Here is a 23,282-nt window from a genome sequence, read left to right on the forward strand (position 1 = left end):
GTAAGGAGTTTGAAATCAAATTCTGTAAAAAATGACCTGTGAAATCCGAAAGGTGCTCTTTGGAATATGGGCCCCTTTGCCCACCTAGGCTGCAAAAAAGTGTCACACATCTGGTATCTCTGTATTCAGGAGAAGTTGGGGAATGTGTTTTGGGGTGTCTTTTTACATATACCCATGCTGGGTGAGAGAAATATCTTGGCAAAAGACAACTTTTCCCATTTTTTTATACAAAGTTGGCATTTGACCAAGATATTTATCTCACCCAGCATGGGTATATGTAAAAAGACACCCCAAAACACATTCCTCAACTTCTCCTGAATACAGAGATACCAGATGTGTGACACTTTTTTGCAGCCTAGGTGGGCAAAGGGGCCCATATTCCAAAGAGCACCTTTCGGATTTCACAGGTCATTTTTTACAGAATTTGATTTCAAACTCCTTACCACACATTTGGGCCCCTAGAATGCCAGGGCAGTATAAATACCCCACAAGTGACCCCATTTTGGAAAGAAGAGACCCCAAGGTATTCGCTGATGGGCATAGTGAGTTCATGGAAGTTTTTATTTTTTGTCACAAGTTAGTGGAATATGAGACTTTGTATGAAAAAAAAAAAAAATCATCATTTTCCACTAACTTGTGACAAAAAATAAAAAATTCTAGGAACTTGCCATGCCCCTCACGGAATACCTTGGGGTGTCTTCTTTCCAAAATAGGGTCACTTGTGGGGTAGTTATACTGACCTGGCATTTTCCAGGGGCCCTAATGTGTGGTAAGTAGGTAAATGACCTGTAAAAATCCTAAAGGTGCTCTTTGGAATATGGGCCCCTTTGCCCACCTAGGCTGCAAAAAAGTGTCACACATGTGGTATCACCGTATTCAGGAGAAGTTGGGGAATGTGTTTTGGGGTGTCATTTTACATATACCCATGCTGGGTGAGAGAAATATCTTGGCAAAAGACAACTTTTCCCATTTTTTTTATACAAAGTTGGCATTTGACCAAGATATTTCTCTCACCCAGCATGGGTATATGTAAAATGACACCCCAAAACACATTCCCCAACTTCTCCTGAGTACGGCGATACCAGATGTGTGACACTTTTTTGCAGCCTAGATGCGCAAAGGTGCCCAAATTCCTTTTAGGAGGGCATTTTTAGACATTTGGATACCAGACTTCTTCTCACGCTTTGGGGCCCCTAGAATGCCAGGGCAGTATAAATACCCCACATGTGACCCCATTTTGAAAAGAAGACACCCCAAGGTATTCAATGAGGGGCATGGCGAGTTCATAGAATTTTTTTTTTTTTGGCACAAGTTAGCGGAAATTTATATTTTTTATTTTTTTCTCACAAAGTCTCCCGTTCCGCTAACTTGGGACAAAAATTTCAATCTTTCATGGACTCAATATGCCCCTCACGGAATACCTGGGGGTGTCTTCTTTCCGAAATGGGGTCACATGTGGGGTATTTATACTGCCCTGGCATTCTAGGGGCCCTAAAGCGTGAGAAGAAGTCTGGAATATAAATGTCTAAAAAAATTTACGCATTTGGATTCCGTGAGGGGTATAGTGAGTTCATGTGAGATTTTATTTTTTGACACAAGTTAGTGGAATATGAGACTTTGTAAGAAAAAAATAAATAATTCCGCTAACTTGGGCCAAAAAAATGTCTGAATGGAGCCTTACAGAGGGTGATCAATGACAGGGGGGGTGATCAATGACAGGGGGGGTGATCAATGACAGGGGGGTGATCAGAGAGTCTATATGGGGTGATCACCACAGTCATTGATCACGCCCCTGTAAGGCTCCATTCAGATGTCCGTATGCGTTTAGCGGATCCGATCCATGTATCCGTGGATCCGTAAAAATCATACGGACATCTGAATGCAGCATGACAGGGGGGGGGGGTGATCAATGACAGGGGGGGGTGATCAATGACAGGGGGGTGATCAGGGAGTCTATATGGGGTGATCACCCCCCCTGAAAGGCTCCAGGGAGACGCCTGTATGTGTTTTGCGAATCCGATCCATCTATCAGTGGATCCGTAAAAATCATGCGGACATCTGAATGGAGCTTTACAGGAGGTTGATCAATGACAGGGGTGTAATCAATGACAGGGGGGTGATCAGGGAGTCTATATGGGGTGATAACCACAGTCATTGATCACACCCCTGTAAGGCTTCATTCAGACGTCCGGATGCGTTTTGCGGATCCGATCCATCTATCAGTGGATCCGTAAAAATCATGCGGACATCTGAATGGAGCTTTACAGGGGGTTGATCAATGACAGGGGTGTAATCAATGACAGGGGGGTGATCAGGGAGTCTATATGGGGTGATAACCACAGTCATTGATCACGCCCCTGTAAGGCTTCATTCAGACGTCCGTATGCGTTTTGCGGATCCGATCCATCTATCAGTGGATCCGTAAAAATCATGCGGACATCTGAATGGAGCTTTACAGGGGGTTGATCAATGACAGGGGTGTAATCAATGACAGGGGGGTGATCAGGGAGTCTATATGGGGTGATCAGGGGCTAATAAGGGGTTAATAAGTGACGGGGGGGGGTGTAGTGTAGTGTAATGGTGCTTGGTGGGACTTTACTGAGCTACCTGTGTCCTCTGGTGGTCGATCCAAACAAAGGGGACCACCAGAGGACCAGGTAGCAGGTATATTAGATGCTGTTATCAAAACAGCGTCTAATATACCTGTTAGGGGTTAAAAAAAACACATCTCCAGCCTGCCAGCGAACAATCGCCGCTGGTAGGCTGGAGATCCACTCTCTTACCTTCCGTTCCTGTGAGCGCGCGCGCCTGTGTGCGCGCGTTCACAGGAAATCCCGGCTCACGCGAGATGACGCGTATATGCGTCGCTGAGCGCAGGGCTGCCACCTCCGGAACGCGAATCTGCGTACAGCGGTCCGGAGGTGGTTAAAGGGGTAGTCAATGTTAAAGGGGCGGGCACTGTGGAGGTCACTGTTAAAGGGGTGGTCAATGTTAAAGGAGCGGGCACTGTGAAGGTCACTGTTAAAGGGGTAGTCAATGTTAAAGGGGCGGGCTCTGTGGAGGTCACTCTTAAAGGGGTGGTCAATGTTAAAGGAGCGGGCACTGTGAAGGTTACTGTTAAAGGGAAAGGTACTGTGGAAATCACTTTTAAAGGGGAGGGTACTGTGGAGGTCACCGTTAAAGGGGTAAGCACTATTAAAGGGACAGGCAATGTAATGGTCACTGTTAAAGGAGTGGGCACTCTGGAGGTCACTGTTAAAGGGGCGGTCACTGTTAAAGGGGTGGGTATTGTGGAGGTCACTTGTTAAAGGAGTGAACACTGTGGAGGTCACTATTAAAGGGGCTTGCACTGTGGAGGTCACTGTTAAAGAGGTGGGTCCAGGGGTCGAGTCGAGGGGGAACGCGTGGGAACGGCGTTAGTGCACTTTTTTCATGGCAGGAACGCCGTTCCCTTTCAGGGCAAAAGGACCAGGAGGGGAAGCGGTGAAATCAGATTCACAGGGGGCGGAGCGGAGGCGAGGCCCTGCGTGACTCGCACTGTGCAGGGCAGGCTAAGTGAGGAGGGAAGGGGAGCGGCTTCAGTTGAGGACGGAAGACTCACTGACTGACTGACTCCCCCCCCTTTCCTCCTGGCTGAGAGCTCCCCTCCTCCTATCCTGAGCCTGCGACTGCCTGACTGCAGTGGGGTACCTACCATATAGGCAGACCACGCAGCTGCTATGGGGCCCGTGAGGAAGGGGGGGCCCTGCAGTGGAGGAGAGTCCCCGCCCCTGTCTATCTTCCTAACTGTCTCCCGTCTGCTAGCCCCGCCTCCTAGCTTCGCCTCCTGCCTGTTAGCTCCGCCCCCACCTGATTCCTCTGGATTGCCACAACCAGTAATGAAGTAAGTGAGGACTTGTAGGTGAGGACAGTGCAGAGGTGTATGTGTGTGGAGGGGGGTCACTCAGCTTTCCCAGGCTATTCCTCTGCACATATGCCATTCAGAACAGGAGGGAAGCTGGGTGTCACTACATTATGTAATGTGACTCAGCTTTCCTGATGTCCTGCATGGCACAAGTGCAGAGGCAGGAGAAGATATGAGGGTTGTGTTACTCAGCTTTCTCATGTCTCTCCACATGTGCCATGCAGGAGAGCAGAAAAGCTGGGTGCTATTACATCATGTAATGTCACTCAGATTTCCTGCTATCCTGCAAGGCATAAAAGCTATGGGGCCCAATGATTTCTGTGTACGCCCCTGCCTGACTGTCTGCTGAGGTGAGCGTGGCTGGACCATCCGACCGGACCGGGGTCCTGGTGGTCCGGTCCAGGCCAGTCTAAGTGTCTGTGACTGTCCCTGAGTGAGTCCGGGGGCCCTAACCCGCCTGGTGGGAGCGCCGGTGGCCAGCAGCCCCAGACCAGACCAGTCAATACCCCCTCCTTTATCTCAGTCAGTACTCTCATCAGATGTGACTGCAGGCAGCACAGCAGCAGGCCAGAAGCGATCGATCAGCCAGGATTAATGTGCTCAGCCTGGGTGGGAGGCCCCCCTTACCCTGGCCTTAGGCAAGTGACAAACTGCCCCCCCCCCCTCAATCTTAGGCAAGTGACAAACCCAGCTCTGCTACATCTACAATGAGCAACTACAACAAATGTAATGCCAAACTGCAGTTCCTCTATGCGATTGTGATGCCTCAGATAGCTTCCACTGGACCCACAGTGGAAGCTATTCAAGGCATCACATAGAGGAACTGCAGTTTGGCATTAGATTTGTTGTAGTTGCTCATTGTAGATGTAGTAGAGCTGAGTTTGTCACTTGCCTAAGAATGAGGGGGGCAGTTTGTCACTTGCCTAAGCGAGGCCTCCCACTGTGCACATTAATCCTGGCTGATCGATCGCTGCTGCTCTCACATCTGATGAGAGATTTCCTAAGGGGGTATTGACTGGCATTAGGGACGGGCTGGTGGATGAGGGCAGCCACCCGGTCCTGCCTATGGATCACCCAGTTTGCACTTAGCTATGCCCAGGCCCCATGCCAGGGGGTCCCTGATGTATTAACTGACCAATAACATGGAGATCCCAGTGCCAGCTGCCTTGCTGGTGGACGATTGGGCCACAGCAGAAGTATATGCCAATCGTCCACCAGCAAGGCAGCTGGCACTGGGATCTCCATGTTTATTTCATGTTAATTTTGCAGTTGTTTGTGTAAACTGGCACTTTACAATAAATTTTGCACTGAATTTTCAGCGAAATATATATTTTTTTTTTGGGGGGGGGGGGGTTGCAGTGGATCTTGGGTAAGTTCCCACACTTTTTTCCCCAGGACTTGACCCCTGGGTGGGTCTATGTTAATGGGGTGGGCATAGTGGAAGTCATGGTTAAAAGGGCAGTCACTATGAAGGTCACTGTTAACCCCTTAGGGACTGGGGCATTTTTTGCAAATCTGAGCAGTGTCACTTTATGTGGTGATAACTTTAAAACGCTTTGACTTATCCAGGCCATTCTGAGATAGTTTTTTCGTCACATATTGTACTTCATGACACTGGTAAAATGGAATAAAAAAAAGTTTCAATTTCTCTACTTCTATATTACATAGTAATACCTACAAAAATAGTTATTACTTTACATTCTCCATATGTCTACTTCATGTTTGGATCATTTTGGGAATGATATTTTATTTTTTGGGGATGTTACAAGGCTTAGAAGTTTAGAAGCAAATCTTGAAATTTTTCAGAAATTTTCAAAAACCTACTTTTTAAGGACCAGTTCAGGTCTGAAGTCACTTTGCGAGGTTTACATAATAGAAACCACCCAAAAATGACCCCATTCTAGAAACTACACCCTTCAAACTACTGTTTTTGGAAGGCAGATTTTGCTGGACTGGTTTTTTGACACCATGTCCCATTTGAAGTCCCCCTGATGCACCCCTAGAGTAGAAACTCCAAAACAGTAAACCCATTTTAGAAACTACACCCCTCAAGGTATTCAAAACTGATTTTAAAAACTTTGTTAACCCTTTAGGTGTACCACAAGAATTAATGGGAAATAGAGATAAAATTTCAAAATTTCACTTTTTTGGCAGATTTCTCATTTTAATAATTTTTTTCCAGTTACAAACCAAGGGTTAACAGCCAAACAAATTTACAATATTTATGGCTCTTATTCTGTAGTTTACAGAAACACCCGATATGTGGTCGTAAACTGCTGTACGGGCACACTGCAGGGCGCAGAAGGAAAGGAATGCCACACAGTTTTTGCAAGGCAGATTTTGCTGGACTGGTTTTTTGACACCATGTCCTATTTGGAGCCCCCTGATGCACCCCTAGAGAAGAAACTCCAGAAAAGTGACACCATTTTAGAAACTATGGGATAGGGTGGCAGTTTTGTTGGTACTATTTTATGGTACATATGATTTTTGGTTGCTCTATATTACACTTTTTGTGAGGCAAGGTAACAAGAAATAGCTGTTTTGGCACAGTTTTTATTTTTTGTTATTTACAACATTCATCTAACAGGTTAGATCATGTGGTATTTTTATTGAGCAGGTTGTCGCGTTTACATAACAAAGCAATATATATTTTTTAAATGATTCTTTAGTGTCTCCACATTCTGAAAGTCATAGTTTTATTTATTTTTTGGGCGACTGTCTTGTTTAGGGGCTCATTTTTTTCGGGATGAGATGACCGTTTCATTGGCACTATTTTGGGGTGCGTATGACTTTTTGATCGCTTGCTATTACACTTTATGTGATGTAAGGTGACCAAAAATGGCTTTTTTTACACCGTTTTTATTTATATTTTTTTACGGTATTCACCTGAGGGGTTAGGTCATGTGATATTTTTATAGAGCAGGTATTTACGGACGCGGCGATACCTAATATGTATACTTTTTCAATTTACTTAAGTTTTACACAATAAGGCTGCGTTCACACGGGCGAGATTTCCGCGCGGGTGCAATGCGGTAGGTGAACGCATTGCACCCGCACTGAATCTGGACCCATTCATTTCTATGGGGCTGTTCAGATGAGCGATGATTTTCACGCATCACTTATGCGTTGCGTGAAAATCGCAGCATGCTCTATATTCTGCGTTTTTCACGCAACGCAGGCCCCATAGAAGTGAATGGGGTTGCGTGAAAATCGCAAGCATCCGCAAGCATGTTATAAGGGAAAGTAATACAATCTACACTACAACTAACCCAAACCTGAACTTCTGTGAAGAAGTTCGGGTCTGGGTACCAGTGTCGGTTTTTTATCACGCGCGTGCAAAAAACATTGCACCCGCGCGATAAAAACTGAACATCGGAACGCAATTGCAGTCAAAACTGACTGCAATTGCATTCCTACTCGCGCGGTTTTGCCGCAACACACCGGGACGCATCCGGACCTAATCCGGACACGCTCGTGTGAACCCAGCCTAACAGCTTTTTTAAAACAAAAAAAAAATTATGTTTTAGTCTCCATATTCTGAGCCATTTTTTTTTTTTTGTGTGATCGTCTTAGGTAGGGGCGCATTTTTTGTGGGATGAGGTGACGGTTAGATTGGTACTATTTTGGGTGTGTATACGCCTCTTTGATCGCTTGCTTGTTGTACTTTTTGTGATGTAATGCGACAAAAAAATTGTTTATTTAGCTTTTATTTTTTATTTTTTATGGTGTTCATCTGAGGGGTTAGGTCATGTGATATGTTTATAGATCCGGTCGATATGGAGGCGGCGAGACCTAATACTTTTTTTTTCCTTATTTTTTACCAATTTTTTTTTACTTTATTTGGGGGAAATTACTTTTTTTTTTTTTATTGAAACTTTACATTTTTTGGGGGAAAACGTTATTTTTTAAACTTATTTTTTCGCGTTATTTTTTATCTACTTTGGGACTTCAACTTTTGGGGGTCTGATCCCCTTTACAATGCATTCCAATACTTCTGTATTGGAATGCATTGGCTGTATGAGTAATACAGTGTGTATTACTCATACAGCTTCCTGCCTGTGAGATCCAGGGGGCTGGATCTCACGGGCTCTTCACCGAAACGCAGCGCCGATGCCTAAGGAAGTCATCGCACTGCCTTCCATGCCATCGGGTCCCCATTACAGCAGCACGGGGACCCGATGGCACCGCCGCCTGCTGGAACGACCCGCAAACGCCACAAACCGCAGGTCTGAATTGACACAGGACCCCACGCATTGTCCCAGGGTGCCTGCCGATTGATTTCAGCAGGCACCCAGTTCTGATTCCTGCCCGCCGTGCGGCGGTGATCGGAACTACACATAACGTCATGTGTCCTTAAGTACCGGGACATCATTACGTACGTCATGTGTCCCCAAGAGGTTAAAGGGACGGGCACTGTGAAGGTCACTGTTAAAAGGGCGGGCACTGTGGAGGTCAATGTTAAAGGGGCAGGCACTGTGGAGGTCACTGTTAAAGGGGCAAGCACTGTGGAGGTCAATGTTAAAGGGGTGGGCACGGTGGAGGTCATTGTTAAAGGGGTGGGCACTGTAGAGGTCATTGTTAAAGGTAAAAGCACTGTGGAGGTCACTTTTAAAGGGGCAAACACTGTGAAGCTCACTGTTAAAGGGGCAGGCGCTGTGCAGGTCACTGTTAAAGGGGAAGGCACTGTGCAGGTCACTGTTAAAGGGGCAGTCACTATGAAGGTCACTGTTAAAGGGGCGGGCATTGTGGAAGTCTCTGTTAAAAGGGCGGGCACTGTGGAGGTCAGTGTTAAAGGGACGGGCACTGTGGAGGTCACTGTTAAAGAGGTGGGCACTGTGAAGGTCACTGTTAAAGGGGCAGGCACTGTGCAGGTGACTGTTAAAGATGCGGTCATTGTTAAAGGGGCGGGTACTGTGGAGGTCACTGTTAAAGGGGCGGGCACTGTGGAGGTTAATGTTAAAGGGGCGTCCACTGTGGAGGTCACTGTTAAAGAGGCGGGCACTGTGGAAATCACTGTTAAAGTGGCGGGCACTGTAGAGGTCACTGATTAAGGAACGGGTACTGTAGAGGTCACTGTTTTGGGGGATACTGTTGATATCTTTATATGACACATGGAAATATGAAATGAAATAGATTAAATATATCCGTGCAAAGCCGGGTCCTTCTGCTAGTTCGAAATATTTGCAAATTCTCGAAGTGCCGATATTCGTGATAAAAATTTGTAATTTGAATATTCGCGCTCAACACTAGTGGATAGGGGATAAGTTGTTAGAATAGGACAAACCCTTTAAGGTAAACTTTTAGCAAATCAATAATAGATCAATATGTCAACTTGTCTAGTTTTTCATACAAGTCTCATAATAGGAAATTTGAAGGCCCAGTGAATCAAGTCTTTGAACTTTCGTTCATCTGTACCCAAAATTAGAGCAGTTCACATTATTCTTTGCATTGAATGGTGCTCATTTCCGGCTGTCTTATGGTACAATATGGCACTATATGTACATTGCCTATTCCCAGGTAATACAGTATCCAGTCCCTAATGCCTAACTGTATACTGCTGTGTAATTCCCAGAGGTGCACAACAAATACAATAACACAGTTTTTTTGCATGTAATTGTGAACGTTCTCTATCTGATGTGAAGAGCTTGTTATTCTTCATCTAGTAACCTGCCTCCTATAGATAATGCTGGGCATCATATCACTCCATAGAAGAGGGTTCCATTGAATGATATTCGTTGGATTTCCATTTATCATAAAATAATATGGCGCCTCTGTCACAATTCAAGACAGTTTAGGGCTCTTTCACACGAGCTTGTGCGTGGAATCCGCTGCCTGAAAGAGAACCAAGCCCCGTTCCGGATAGCACAGACACCGAGTATTACCATGATTGATAATGCTCTGTGCCTCCCTGTGACCTTTTTACTACAAAATCACAGTGACATGTTTATCTCACTGTGATTTTGTAGTAAAAAGATCACAGAGAGGCATGGAGCATTATCAATCATGTTAATGCTCCGTGTCTCTGCTGTCCGGAATGGAGCTTGGCTCTCTTTCACGCAGCGGATTCCACACACAGGATTTGCTCGTGTGAAAGAGCCCTTATATAAATTCTATCACTACTATTCTTCTGGGCAAAACAACTATGGCAGAAACCCTGACTTCCCTCATTAAAAGTCAAATGGTAGGAGGTCCATCGGGTTCTGTTAGTACAATGTAAGTGTACAAAGACGTCTTAGGGAGATCTCATTATGATTTAAACATATGAATGGACTATACAGACAAACTTGTAGGTTTTTATACCTAGACCTGCGACCAGGACAAGAAGGCATCCTCTAGGTTTGACCATAGCCATAAAAGGGGATTCTTTCCTCTAAGAGCAGTAGTTACATTTATTTTTATTTCAGCTTTTTGGGAGGTTCTTCTCTTTTCTATTGGAAGGGTAAGATTGAGGGGGGGGGGGGGGGGTATTCAAGGTGAATGCTGTGTTTGTGTATGTCTTATATTGTTTGCTAAAAATAATATATATATATATATATATATATATATATATCAGATTAGTTTAAGTAAGTAGAAATCTTGAAGACCAGCTTTAATTGGGCATAGACTTAGAGTAATATACAGTGGGGGAAATAATTATTTGACCCCTCACTGATTTTGTAAGTTTGTCCAATGACAAAGAAATGAAAAGTCTCAGAACAGTATCATTTCAATGGTAGGTTTATTGTAACAGTGGCAGATAGCACATCAAAAGGAAAATCGAAAAAATAACTTTAAATAAAAGATAGCAACTGATTTGCATTTCATTGAGTGAAATAAGTATTTGAACCCTCTAACAAAAAAAGACTTAATACTTGGTGGAAAAACCCTTGTTTGCAAGCACAGAGGTCAAACGTTTCTTGTAATTGATGACCAAGTTTGCGCACATTTTAGGAGGAATGTTGGTCCACTCCTCTTTGCAGATCATCTCTAAATCCCTAAGGTTTCGAGGCTGTCTCTGTGCAACTCTGAGCTTGAGCTCCCTCCATAGGTTTTCGATTGGATTAAGGTCCGGAGACTGACTAGGCCACTCCATGACCTTAATGTGCTTCTTCTTGAGCCACTCCTTTGTTGACTTTGCTGTATGTTTTGGGTCATTGTCGTGCTGGAACACCCATCCACGACCCATTTTCAGTTTCCTGGCAGAGGGAAGGAGGTTGTCGCTCAGGATTTCACGATACATGGCTCCGTCCATTTTCCCGTTTATGCGAATAAGTTGTCCTGTGCCCTTAGCAGAAAAACACCCCCAAAGCAAAATGTTTCCACCCCCATGCTTGACGGTGGGGACGGTGTTTTGGGGGTCATAGGCAGCATTTTTCTTCCTCCAAACACAGCGAGTTGAGTTAATGCCAAAGAGCTCTATTTTGGTCTCATCAGACCACAGCACCTTCTCCCAGTCACTCTCTGAATCATTCAGGTGTTCATTGGCAAACTTCAGACGGGCCTGCACATGTGCCTTCCTGAGCAGGGGGACCTTGCGAGCCCTGCAGGATTTTAATCCATTGCGGTGTAATGTGTTTCCAATGGTTTTCTTGGTGACTGTGGTCCCTGCTAATTTGAGGTCATTAACTAACTCCTCCCGTGTAGTTCTAGGATGCTTTTTCACCTTTCTCAGAACCATTGACACCCCACGAGGTGAGATCTTGCGTGGAGCCCCAGAGCGAGGTCGATTGATGGTCATTTTGTGCTCCTTCCATTTTCGAACAATCGCAACAGTTGTCACCTTCTCTCCCAGCTTCTTGCTAATGGTTTTGTAGCCCATTCCAGCCTTGTGCAGGTCTACAATTTTGTCTCTGACATCCTTGGACAGCTCTTTGGTCTTTCCCATGTTGGAGAGTTTGGAGTCTGCTTGATTGATTGATTCTGTGGACAGGTGTCTTTTATACAGGTGACTAGTTAAGACAGGTGTCCTTAATGAGGGTAACTAATTGAGTAGAAGTGTCTAACCACTCTGTGGGAGCCAGAACTCTTAATGGTTGGTAGGGGTTCAAATACTTATTTCACTCAATGAAATGCAAATCAGTTGCTATCTTTTATTTAAAGTTATTTTTTCGATTTTCCTTTTGATGTGCTATCTGCCACTGTTACAATAAACCTACCATTGAAATGATACTGTTCTGAGACTTTTCATTTCTTTGTCATTGGACAAACTTACAAAATCAGTGAGGGGTCAAATAATTATTTCCCCCACTGTAAGTCAAGAGCCAAACCTCAGGCTTCACTATTTCGACAATAGTTTTAATATTCTAGTAAACATTGATATTTTTTATGACGATATACAAAGAGATGGCTCACATATGTAATACAATCACTTATCATAGCAGTCTTAAGATTTATTTCATCTACACATCCTTCCGCTTACGATCTTGTGAGTATCTGAATGATATATATAAAGTAGCATTACATTTACAAATAGCAATTTAGATTTCTACCATGAATAATACAATAATGAAACCTTGTTCTGATGCTACTCACCAAAAACAAAGCCACAGCAGTTCCCAGAATAAAGCCACCAATGACGTCTACACAGTGGTTTCTGTATTCAGATACACGGTTCAATCCAGTTAGAAAGGCAGAACAAAGAGTCCCAAGGCAGAGAACAGGTTTAGCTAGTCTGCTGCTTTTCGTTTTAATTGTGCTCGTGATGTACATCTGAAACATTAGAGAGAATCCCTTGTCAGTTGAATAGGATTATGGTTTATTTAACTGTGCTATCAAAAAGATTTAAAAGGTTTGCATGGCACACACATGGAATTGCATAGTGCTTACCTGAAAAGCATTATTCAGAACACATAGAAAGAACGTACCAATAAGGTCACAGCTTGATGAAACAATCTATAGTATGGGATGAATTGGTGACCATGGCCATAGAAATAAGTTAATTGTTGAGACTCATCACTTGGTGTTGGATTATATAATATTGGGTAAAGACTGAGTACATTTCAGGCCGGTTTACTGTTCCTGTCACAATAAAGAGGGTATGCTTTGACTATAATACTGTAATGTAAAATTTCTGCAGGATCAGAAGACTTGTCTAATGTGTATGAGGGTTTCCTGACTCACCTTCCAAGGCCAAATGTCAGGAGAATGACGAATTTGGATTGTTAGATTTCAACAGGCATGATCCTTTGCTCCTTCAGGAGATAAGCCGCTACCAGAAGTGTCTAACTGGGTCTCATTCTGCTATAAACATACAGGTAAAACTCGTAAAATCCAAATATCGTGCAAAAGTTCATTTATTTCAGTAATTCAACTTAAAAGGAATTGCATTAATGGAACTTAAAATTAGAATATTGTGAAAAGGTTCAATATTTTAGGCTCAAAGTGTCACACTCTAGTCAGCTAATTAATAGATACCCCTGAGCAAAGGGTACCTGAGATCGTGACTTTGGGGGTTTCATAAGCTGTAAGCCATAACCATCCAAATTATAACAAATAAAGGCTTGAAATATCTCGCTTTGCATGTAATGAGTCTATCTCATATGTTAGTTTCACCTTTTAAGTTGCATTACTGAAATAAATGAACAATATTCTAATTTTTCGAGTTTCACCTGTATACCCTAGGCAAAGCCAAGCATTGTCAGCATGAGTCAGTAGAAATAGCTGTCAGCCAAACAAGTGTTTGGTCAACAGATAACTCATATGTATACCCAGCTTAACTACAGTATGCTAAATATGACAGAGATATAGGAAGGAGAAGTGGGATATGCAAGGTCAAATTGAAGTTACTGTATCCCAGCTATCCCTCGCAATTTACAGAAATAATCACAGAATCATATCACAATGAAAACTTACCTCTAATTTATATTTTTTGTAGCTACTTAGCTATACCTGTTAATATTACAATACTAATGATAAACACTAGGGGGCAATAGTGCTTTGCAGATGTTAGACAGACTTTCTTGAAATCTGAGTTATTTTGTTATTGTTATAAATTAAAGATGAAATAAAAAAGCAATATATGATTGAAGTGATAAAGTAAACAATACTGAAATGAACAGAGGTGAACTCTCAATTTCCATGAATGAACCTCAATAAAGTTTTCCTCTGTCATTTTGTCTATACTTTTGTTCACAGTTTTCGATTTATACCTCTAGAGATCTGTGAATTTCTCAAAAATACGATTTGGCCGGTTCGCCAAATTAAAAAAAAAAAATGTGGTTCAATGCAAATTTATTTGTGGCAAATTGCATTAAAAAAAACGGCTATTTCCTGGCTGCAGAGAGCCTGTATATTGGTGTAGAACACTGTTCCTTGTAGTAACACGCATAGTGAGTCTGCTGTGGTAGTGAAATAATACTGTGAGTCAGTATGACACGTGCATGACAGGTGTCGCTCTTAGAATCACTGAACACCTCACTTATTTGCGCAGTTACGGGCCAAAACTGACCAATAAGTGTGAGCCTTACAAGTCAATGTTAGCGCCAAGAAGAAGTGCACTCCTTTTACACCGTCAGCAGCTGATTCCACATAAATGTCTACAGAACCTGTTGTATTAAATGCTTATACAAGTAGAGCCCCCCGACAGAGTGGAGAGGGTGTCAGCATTAAGTTTGTGTTGACGTCACTGATTATTTTGCCCTTCCTCTGATCCATCAGAACAATAACCCCCAAAAAACGGATCCTGTCTGAGGAGCATCCGCCTTCACTCGGTCAGCATTTGGTTAGTAATCCATCAGTATTGATAAAGCCAAAAAAAAAAAACAGGAGTGGATCCAAAACAGAGATGACACTTTATTTGCATGTAACATAGTAACATAGTACATAAGGCCGAAAAAAGACATTTGTCCATCCAGTTCGGCCTGTTATCCTGCAAGTTGATCCAGAGGAAGGCAAAAACCCTGTGAGGTAGAAGCCAATTTTCTCCACTTTAGGGGAATAAAAAATTTCTTCCCGACTCCAATCAGAATAACTCCCTGGATCAACGACCCCTCTCTAGTAGCTATAGCCTGTAATATTATTACGCTCTAGAAACACATCCAGGCCCCTCTTGAATTCCTTTATTGTACTCACCATCACCACCTCCTCAGGCAGAGAGTTCCATAGTCTCACTGCTCTTACCGTAAAGAATCCCTTTCTATGTTTGTGTACAAACCTTCTTTCCTCCAGACGCAGAGGATGTCCCCTCGTCACAGTCACAGTCCTGGGGATAAATAGCTGATGGGATAGATCTCTGTACTGACCCCTGATATATTTATACATATTAATTAGATCTCCCCTCAGTCGTCTTTTTTCTAAAGTGAATAACCCTAATTTTGATAATCTTTCAGGGTACTGTAGTTGCCCCATTCCAGTTATTACTTTAGTTGCCCTCCTCTGAACCCTCTCTAGCTCTGCTATGTCTGCCTTGTTTACAGGAGCCCAGAACTGTACACAGTACTCCATGTGTGGTCTGACTAGCGATTTGTAAAGTGGTAGGACTATGTTCATATCACGGGAATCTATGCCCCTTTTGATGCAACCCATTATCTTGTTGGCCTTGGCAGCAGCTGCCTGACACTGGTTTTTGCTGTTTAGTTTGCTGTTTATTAAAATTCCTAGATCCTTTTCCATGTCAGTGTTACCGAGTGTTTTACCATTTAGTATGTACGGGTGACTTGCATTATTCCTTCCCATGTGCATAACTTTACATTTGTCAGTGTTAAACCTCATCTGCCAGTTATCTGCCCAAGCCTTCAATCTATCCAGATCCCTCTGTAGTAGTATACTGTCCTCTTCCGTGTTAATTACTTTACACAGTTTAGTGTCATCTGCGAAAATTGATATTTTACTATGCAAGCCTTCTACAAGATCATTAATAAATATATTGAAGAGAATAGGGCCCAATACTGACCCCTGAGGTACTCCACTAGTGACAGTGACCCAATCTGAGTATGTACCGTTAATAACCACCCTCTGTTTTCTATCATTGAGCCAGTTACTTACCCACTTACAGACGTTTTCTCCCAGTCCGAGCATTCTCATTTTATATACTAACCTTTTATGTGGTACAGTGTCAAATGCTTTGGAGAAGTCCAGATACACGACATCCATTGATTCGCCGCTGTCAAGTCTAGAACTTACCTCCTCATAGAAACTGATTAAATTAGTTTGGCATGACTGATCCCTCACGAAGCCATGCTGATATAGCGTTATTTACTTATTTCCGTTAAGATGCTCTAAGATAGCATCTCTCAGAAAACCTTCAAACAGTTTACCCACAACAGATGTTAAACTTACCGGCCTATAGTTTCCAGGCTCTGTTTTTGGACCCTTTTTGAATATTGGCACCACATTTGCCATGCGCCAATCCTGTGGGACATTCCCTGTCAGTATAGAATCTGCAAATATCAGAAATAAGGGTCTGGCTATGACATTACTTAATTCCCTTAGGATACGGGGGTGTATGCCATCCAATCCTGGAGATTTGTCTATTTTAATCTTTTTAAGTCGCTGTTGTACTTCTTCCTGGGTCAGACAGGGCACTTTTAATGGGGAATTTATTTCAGCATTCAGCATTTCATCTGACAGTTTATCTTCCTCAGTGAATACATTGGAGAAAAAAATATTTAACAGCTTTGCTTTCTCCTCGTCGCTCTCTGCGACTCCCCCCTCATTACTCTTTAAAGGGCCGACACCTTCAGATTTATACTTTTTAACATTTATATAATTGAAGAACATTTTAGGGTTAGTTTTACTCTCTTTGGCAATTAATCTCTCGGTCTCTAGTTTGGCCGCTTTTATTTGTTTTTTACATGTTCTATTTTTTTCCTTATAGTTTTTCAGTGCTTCCGTGCTACCCTCCTGTTTTAGTGTTTTATATGCTTTCTTTTTGTCATTTATTGCTTTCTTTACAGTTCTGTTTATCCACATTGGTTTCTTTTTGTACCTTAACCTTTTATTCCCATACGGTATGTACCTCTCACAATGAGCTTTTAGGATGCTTTTAAAGATATCCCATTTTGTGGCTGTATTTTTATTTGTGAGGATTTTATCCCATTTAGTTAGGCCTATGGTCTCTCTTAGTTGGCTAAATTAAGCTTTTTTGAAGTTTGGTATTTTTGTTCCTCCCTGTAGAAACGCTCTTTTGAATGATAATTGGAAGGTTATTACTTTATGGTCACTATTTCCCAGGTGTCCCCCAACCTGCACGTCTGTTGTTCTGTCAGGTCTATTGGTTAATACTAAGTCCAGTATGGCCGTCCCTCTAGTCGGGTCCTGAACCAGTTGGGAGAGGTAATTGTCTTTGGTTATTGCCAAGAACCTGTTTCCTTTATGAGATATGCAAGTTTCAGTGCATATACCTTCTCCCGCAAAATACTGATTGAGGGGTGCTATTGCTATAATGCTATATACCTTCTTCCACAAAATACTGATTGAGGGGTGCTATTGCTATATACCTTCTTCCAGCAAATACTGATTGAGGGCTGTGATACACCTGCTTCCACAAAATACAGATTACGGGGTGCCATATATCTTTTTCAAAAAAATACTGATTGAGGGGTGCTATTGCTATATACCTTCTTCCACCAAATACTGATTGAGGTCTGCGATACACCTGCTTCCACAAAATACTGATTGAGGGGTGCCATATACCTGTTTCAGCCAAATACTGATTGAGGGGTGCCATATACCTGTTTCCGCCAAATACTGATTGAGGGGTGCTATATACCAATTTACGCCAAATACTGATTGAGGGGTGCTATATACGTGTTTCCGCCAAATACTGATTAAGGGGTGCCATATACCTTTTTCCACAAAATACTTATTGAGGGGTGCTATTGCTATATACCTTTTTCCACCAAATAATGATTGAGGTCTGCGATTCATCTGCTTCCACAAAATACTGATTGAGGGGTGCCATATACCTGTTTCAGCCAAATACTGATTGAGGGGTGCCATATACCTGTTTCCGCCAAATACTGATTGAGGGGTGCTATATACCAATTTACGCCAAATACTGATTGAGGGGTGCTATATACGTGTTTCCGCCAAATACTGATTAAGGGGTGCCATATACCTTTTGCCACAAAATACTTATTGAGGGGTGCTATTGCTATATACCCTTTTCCACCAAACACTGATTGAGGGCTGCAATATACCTTCTTCCACAAATACTGCTCTTCTCTACGGACTTAGGCAGAGGGTCATTTAGAAAATGAAAGGCAGAGGAAGAGGCAGACCGTTCCGCAGAGATAGTAGGGGTCAGGTAGGTGCACCAGGCCAGATCCTAAGTGGGAAGTTGGAGATGACGCGTGCGATAACTTCAAAGGGCGCACCAGAGTTGGTTGAGTGGCTCACTCAGCCTTCCGCTTCTGCACTCTCCTCATCCTCTGTATCTGCACCCTTCTCTCTCTCTGCTGTGTGCACCCCAAAGACACCATCACCACCACCATAGCTCCTCCACTCGAGTCAGAGGAATTATTTTCCCATCCATTCCCAGACCTTACCGATGTGCAGCCATTCTTGGCATCGGATGAAAAAGAGGAGGTAGCAACGGCCGCCACCCAGCGATCTGACGACAGTACCCAGATCAGCCCAAGGAGGGTTGTCCCTGTTGCTGCTGCCTACTCCGAGATCTCTGTCAGTAGCGTGAAGGTGATGATGATGACGTGTCGGTAGACTTCACGTGGATGCCCACAAGAGAGGAAGAGGAGGGGAGTTCAGAGGGAAAGAGGGAGCAGCAGATAGGGAGGAGAAGCAGGCAGAACTCGCAGTGCACAGGAGGCAACACTGTCAGAACCCACAAAGCCATACTCCCGGCACTCCACGTCCTGCCTCTTATCCTTCTCCTCTCTCCTCCTATTTGTCCTCCACTCTACCTTCCACCGTGCCAGCGTCGCGTTCAACTGGCAAAAGGCGGGCTTCCGTAGCCCAAATTTTCGAGTGTAAAAAAATTATGACGCCGGATAATCCTCTTGCCCAACGGCTGACCGCTGGCTTATCGGAACTGCTATCCCGCCAACTACTGCCATTTAAATTGGTGGACTCGGATGCCTTTAGAAAATTTGTGGCCATTGGCACACTGCAATGGAAGGTCCTCGGAAGGAAATATTTCTCCCAGAAGGGCATTCCAGAGCTATATGGCCACGTTCAGCGGCAAGTTAATATATCTCTGGCACACAGTGTTGGTGCCAAGATACATCTGACCACAGACAAGTGGTCTAGCAAACACGAGCAGGGAAGGTACATAACTTTTACTGCCCACTGGGTGAACCTTCCAAAGGCCGTCAAGCATATAACCCGTGGTACCCGTGTGGATTTGGTGTTACCGCCACGGATTGCATGCAGGCCTGTCTCTTCTTCTCCTCCTCCTCCTCCTCCTACTCCATTCTCCATCTCCTCCTTCTCCTGCACCCCCAAGCTCCGCAGAACCTATTCGATGTGACAGGTGAGATGTTGCCTGGAAGCCAAGAGCCACACCAGTCCTGCACTGCTTTCAGCTATGCGGTCATAGGCCGATCAGTTGCTAACCCCGCTCAATTTGAAAGTTGGTAAAGTGGTGTAAGACAACGGTGCAAATCTGCTAAGCGCGCTGAAACAGGGCAAAATGACACACGTGCCATGCATGGCACACGTCCTGAACTTAGTCGTGCAGCGATTCGTTGCTAAATACCCCGAGGTCCAGGACGTCTTGCGGCAGACCAGGAAAGTATCTGATGATTATAGAAGATCTTACACGGCAGTGGCTGACTTTGCTGATGTTCAGCGGCGACAACACATGCCCGTCAGACGTCTGATTTGTGACTGCCCAATGCACTGGAACTCCACCTTGTATATGCTTGATAGGCTGCTCCAGCAGAAACGTGCCGTTAACGACTACCTGTACGAACTCTGCAGCAGGACAGGTTCTGGGGAGCTTGGTTTCTTTTGACCATGCCAGTGGCTGCTTATGCGCAATGCATACAGACTTCTGTGGCCATTTGATGAGATTACCAAACTGGTCAGTCGCAGCCAGGGCACCATCAGTGACATCATACCTTACGCCTTATTTCTGGAGCGTGCATTACATTGTGTCATTGATCAAGCCGTCGAGGAGCAGGAGCTGGAAGATGAGGAAGTCGCAATGCTGAATGAATTCCCAGGGGGGGCTACTCCATCTGAGACAAGTCAGCAGGAGTCTGAAGAGGAGTCATAGGAGGATGGTGGCTGAGGGGAGAAGGAGCAAGAAGAGCAGGCTTTAAATTTTTCGGGGATCCCTGATGTTGTCCATAAATGGGGGGAGTAGACCGAGGAGGACATTCTCCTGGGCGATGAGCAGGAGCCTTGCCGCTCCACCGCTTCCAATTTAGTGCAAATGGGGGCCTTCATGCTATAGTGTTTGAAGAGAGACCCCCATATAAAAAGCATAAAGGGCAAGGACCAGTACTGGGTGGCAACGGTAGACCCCCGGTACAAACACAAAATGGTGGACATGTTACCAGCATCACAGAGGGCTGTCAGAATGTTGCATTTCCAGGCCTTGCTGCGAGAGATGCTGCATTCTGCTGTTGCGGGAACTGGCAGAGGAATTTCCACCCACAGCGAAACAGGTGCGGCTACCAATCCTACCGCGCCTGCAAGAAGAGGGTGGTTTAAAGATGTGTTGGTCACTTAGGATATGAGATTATTCTTGCAGCCAACCCATCGACGGCCGCCCTCCGGATCCAGCCTCAGGGAACGCCTAGACCGACAGGTGTCCGACTACATCGGGTTAGTGACCGATGTGGACGCTCTGATAAGCGAGGAACCCCTGGACTACTGGTTGTGCAGGCTTAACCTGTGGCCAGAGCTGGCACAATTTGCCATGGAACTCTTGGCTTGCCCCTCGTCGAGTGTCCTGTCCAAAAGGATGTTTAGCGCTGCAGTGCGGATCATGACTGATAAGAGCACTAGCTCTCGACAGTGTGACTACCTCACATTACTAAAAATGAATGATGCATGGATCTCGGATGAATTCAACACCTGTGACGACTATGTTTAATTGAATTTCCTCATGCCAGCCCACACATATCCTCCACCACCCAGAACAAAGAATGGTCACTGTCACTGCCAGTAATTTTTGGGGCCTGTAATCTAACTGGCCAACAGTAATTCACCTGGCTTCCAAGTACGATCAGCTACATCATCATCATTGAGTACTGTCTGCACGTCACTGATGTCCTCCTCAATGGTCTCGGGGTCAGGAGCCTGACCGCTCGCAACACCAGCTCTCACACCATTCTCCTCATCACTACTTGCCCGCCCACCAGAGGAAGTAGCGTATATCTCCTCCACATCTTGGCTGGCCAGTAGCTGCTGACTGTCCTCCAGTAGCTCGTCCTCACTGTATAGTGGAGCTGAGCCCACAGCATATGATATTTGTCTGGCTGAGGAAACAGAAAAGGACAGAGGCAGGTTGAGGACAGGTAAGGGCACAGGGCCTGCTCCCAAGCCATGCAAACTAAGGGCTGTGTCTAACGAACCCTCCGAATCTTGTCGGGGGGTGTCTGATGTCACTTGGGACGAAGTGGATGACCGAGTCCACCCTTCAAGAACTACTGGGTTGCTGGTCAAGACACGACCGCTAGATGACACTGGGAGCTGAGGCCTCTCACTGCGACTCCTGCTACCACGCCCCCTTACTCTGCTGCGACCTGTGCCTGCGCCAAAGAAACATTTAGGCCTCTACCACTCCCCTGTGACATACTGTTAAATCAAATAAGTAAATAAAAAATAAATTAAAACACCCCAAAAAAGTCTGTAATTTTCTCACTTCACCACACAACACAACATATAACTGCACCGCTGAACAGCAAATATATATTTTTTTGCCTCTAATACATTCCAAAAAGGGCTGTAATTTTCGCACTTCACCACACAACCCTTTTTTCCCACAAAATACAAGCCAAAACATGCTTTAGAATATATAACAGCACCGCACAAGGGCAAATAAGACGTAGAAATATTTCCTTGTAATAAACCCTGTTAATGGCTGTATCAAACAGCACTTGCACCCCAATAACAAGAACGGTTTGCTGGAATTACATAGCTGTATAATGGCAATTTGGATCCCCAGTCATTGCAGAAAGGTGTAATAATATAATTGTTGCTATTACCCAGGCTGTAAACTCCCCTACTGAACCCTGTTCTGCTTTATTACTGTGGAATGATTCCTCCCTATCCTTTCCCTGAACTTCTATACAGCAAAATAAAAGTTTTAAAGTCTTTCCTAGCACTGTCTCTAGCGCCTGCTGACTCCTCTTCCTGCACTGGAAAATGGCTGAATCCAAGATGGCTGAGGCTATTTATAGGGCTGTGACATCACAGGGCTGACTGGCTGCTGATTGGCTGCATGAATGGCATTGTGGGTGATCCCTCGTTCCTAGAGTTCCTTGCTCCATGTCCTAACACGTGCAGCAGCCATTTTAGGAAAAAGTGTGATTCGTTACCACAAAGCGTGAGAAAATTTGGATTCGGTGCGAATGAAATTTTTCCTGAAATTCGGATCGAATTCCACTTTGTCAACTTCGATTCGCTCATCTTTACATACCTCATCTATAAAAATACAGTATTAAAATATTTTTAAAATAATTAGTACCTTTACTACAAAAGAAAAAATGCTGAAGAATAATGATTTATTAGAAATTTGCACATTAAGCTCATTACAATAGACATTATTACAAAAAGCCTACTGATTCATAAAGGGACGGCATTTTCAGCACCATTGCAAAAATAGGTACAGAATTTTGTATGATATTTCACTTACTGTTGCATATAATGCAGAGTAAATACTTAAAGCAGCATGCTTGGATGGGAATGACCTCCTGGCCTTCTCAGTCACTTCAGGATCACCAGTGCAGATATTTCCATTGCTGATAAACTGGTGATTGGCCAGACAGTCTGTTCCAGTGTAATTTGGTTTACACACAGTTAAGAAATAGGGAGTGAGGTTGCCCGTCACTACTTGGCCTGCATTTACAAAAATGTCTGTTGCAAACAGGCCGAATGCAAACACACCTGCAAAAAAAAAAAGAAATGTCATTAGTACAATTTGGCTTTATGTGGTTATTTAGGGTTGCATCATTGTAGATGTGTATCAATGTATTACATTTATATAATTAAACATGTTAACCCCACTACCACCAACACACGCATTATTCAATCAAGCAGAACAGGACAATATTGTTTTAAAGGCTTAAGGTTGTGTGGTACAGAGCTGGACCGCTTCCGAGGGTTGAATCTCAGGCCAAACCATGCCGCGTCAACAGCCACATCATGTGGTCTTTAAAAAAAAGACCTTAATCAACTCTAGCTGTCAGCTGAATTACAGGAGGATAAAGTGAGAACTGCATTTATAGTACTTGCAACTCTCACTATAGCTTGGGTGGAGAAGGAGAATTAG

The 23,282-nt window shown here is 44.0% G+C and overlaps 1 protein-coding gene across 1 annotated transcript in view; it reads right to left on the bottom strand.

Moving 5' to 3' along the window:
- PLPPR1 (phospholipid phosphatase related 1) overlaps nucleotides 1-23,282 on the bottom strand; it is a 149,910-nt gene that overhangs the window by 28,258 nt on the left and 98,370 nt on the right. Inside the window, exons 4-5 of the mRNA XM_040420343.1 lie at nucleotides 22,647-22,897; nucleotides 12,416-12,592 (exon numbers count right to left, since the gene is read on the bottom strand). Coding sequence (XP_040276277.1) covers nucleotides 12,416-12,592; nucleotides 22,647-22,897 — 428 coding nt within the window. The remainder of the gene's footprint in view (nucleotides 1-12,415; nucleotides 12,593-22,646; nucleotides 22,898-23,282) is intronic.

The sequence above is a fragment of the Bufo bufo genome, chromosome 2 (assembly GCF_905171765.1).
Source record: "Bufo bufo chromosome 2, aBufBuf1.1, whole genome shotgun sequence".
NCBI lineage: Eukaryota > Metazoa > Chordata > Amphibia > Anura > Bufonidae > Bufo > Bufo bufo.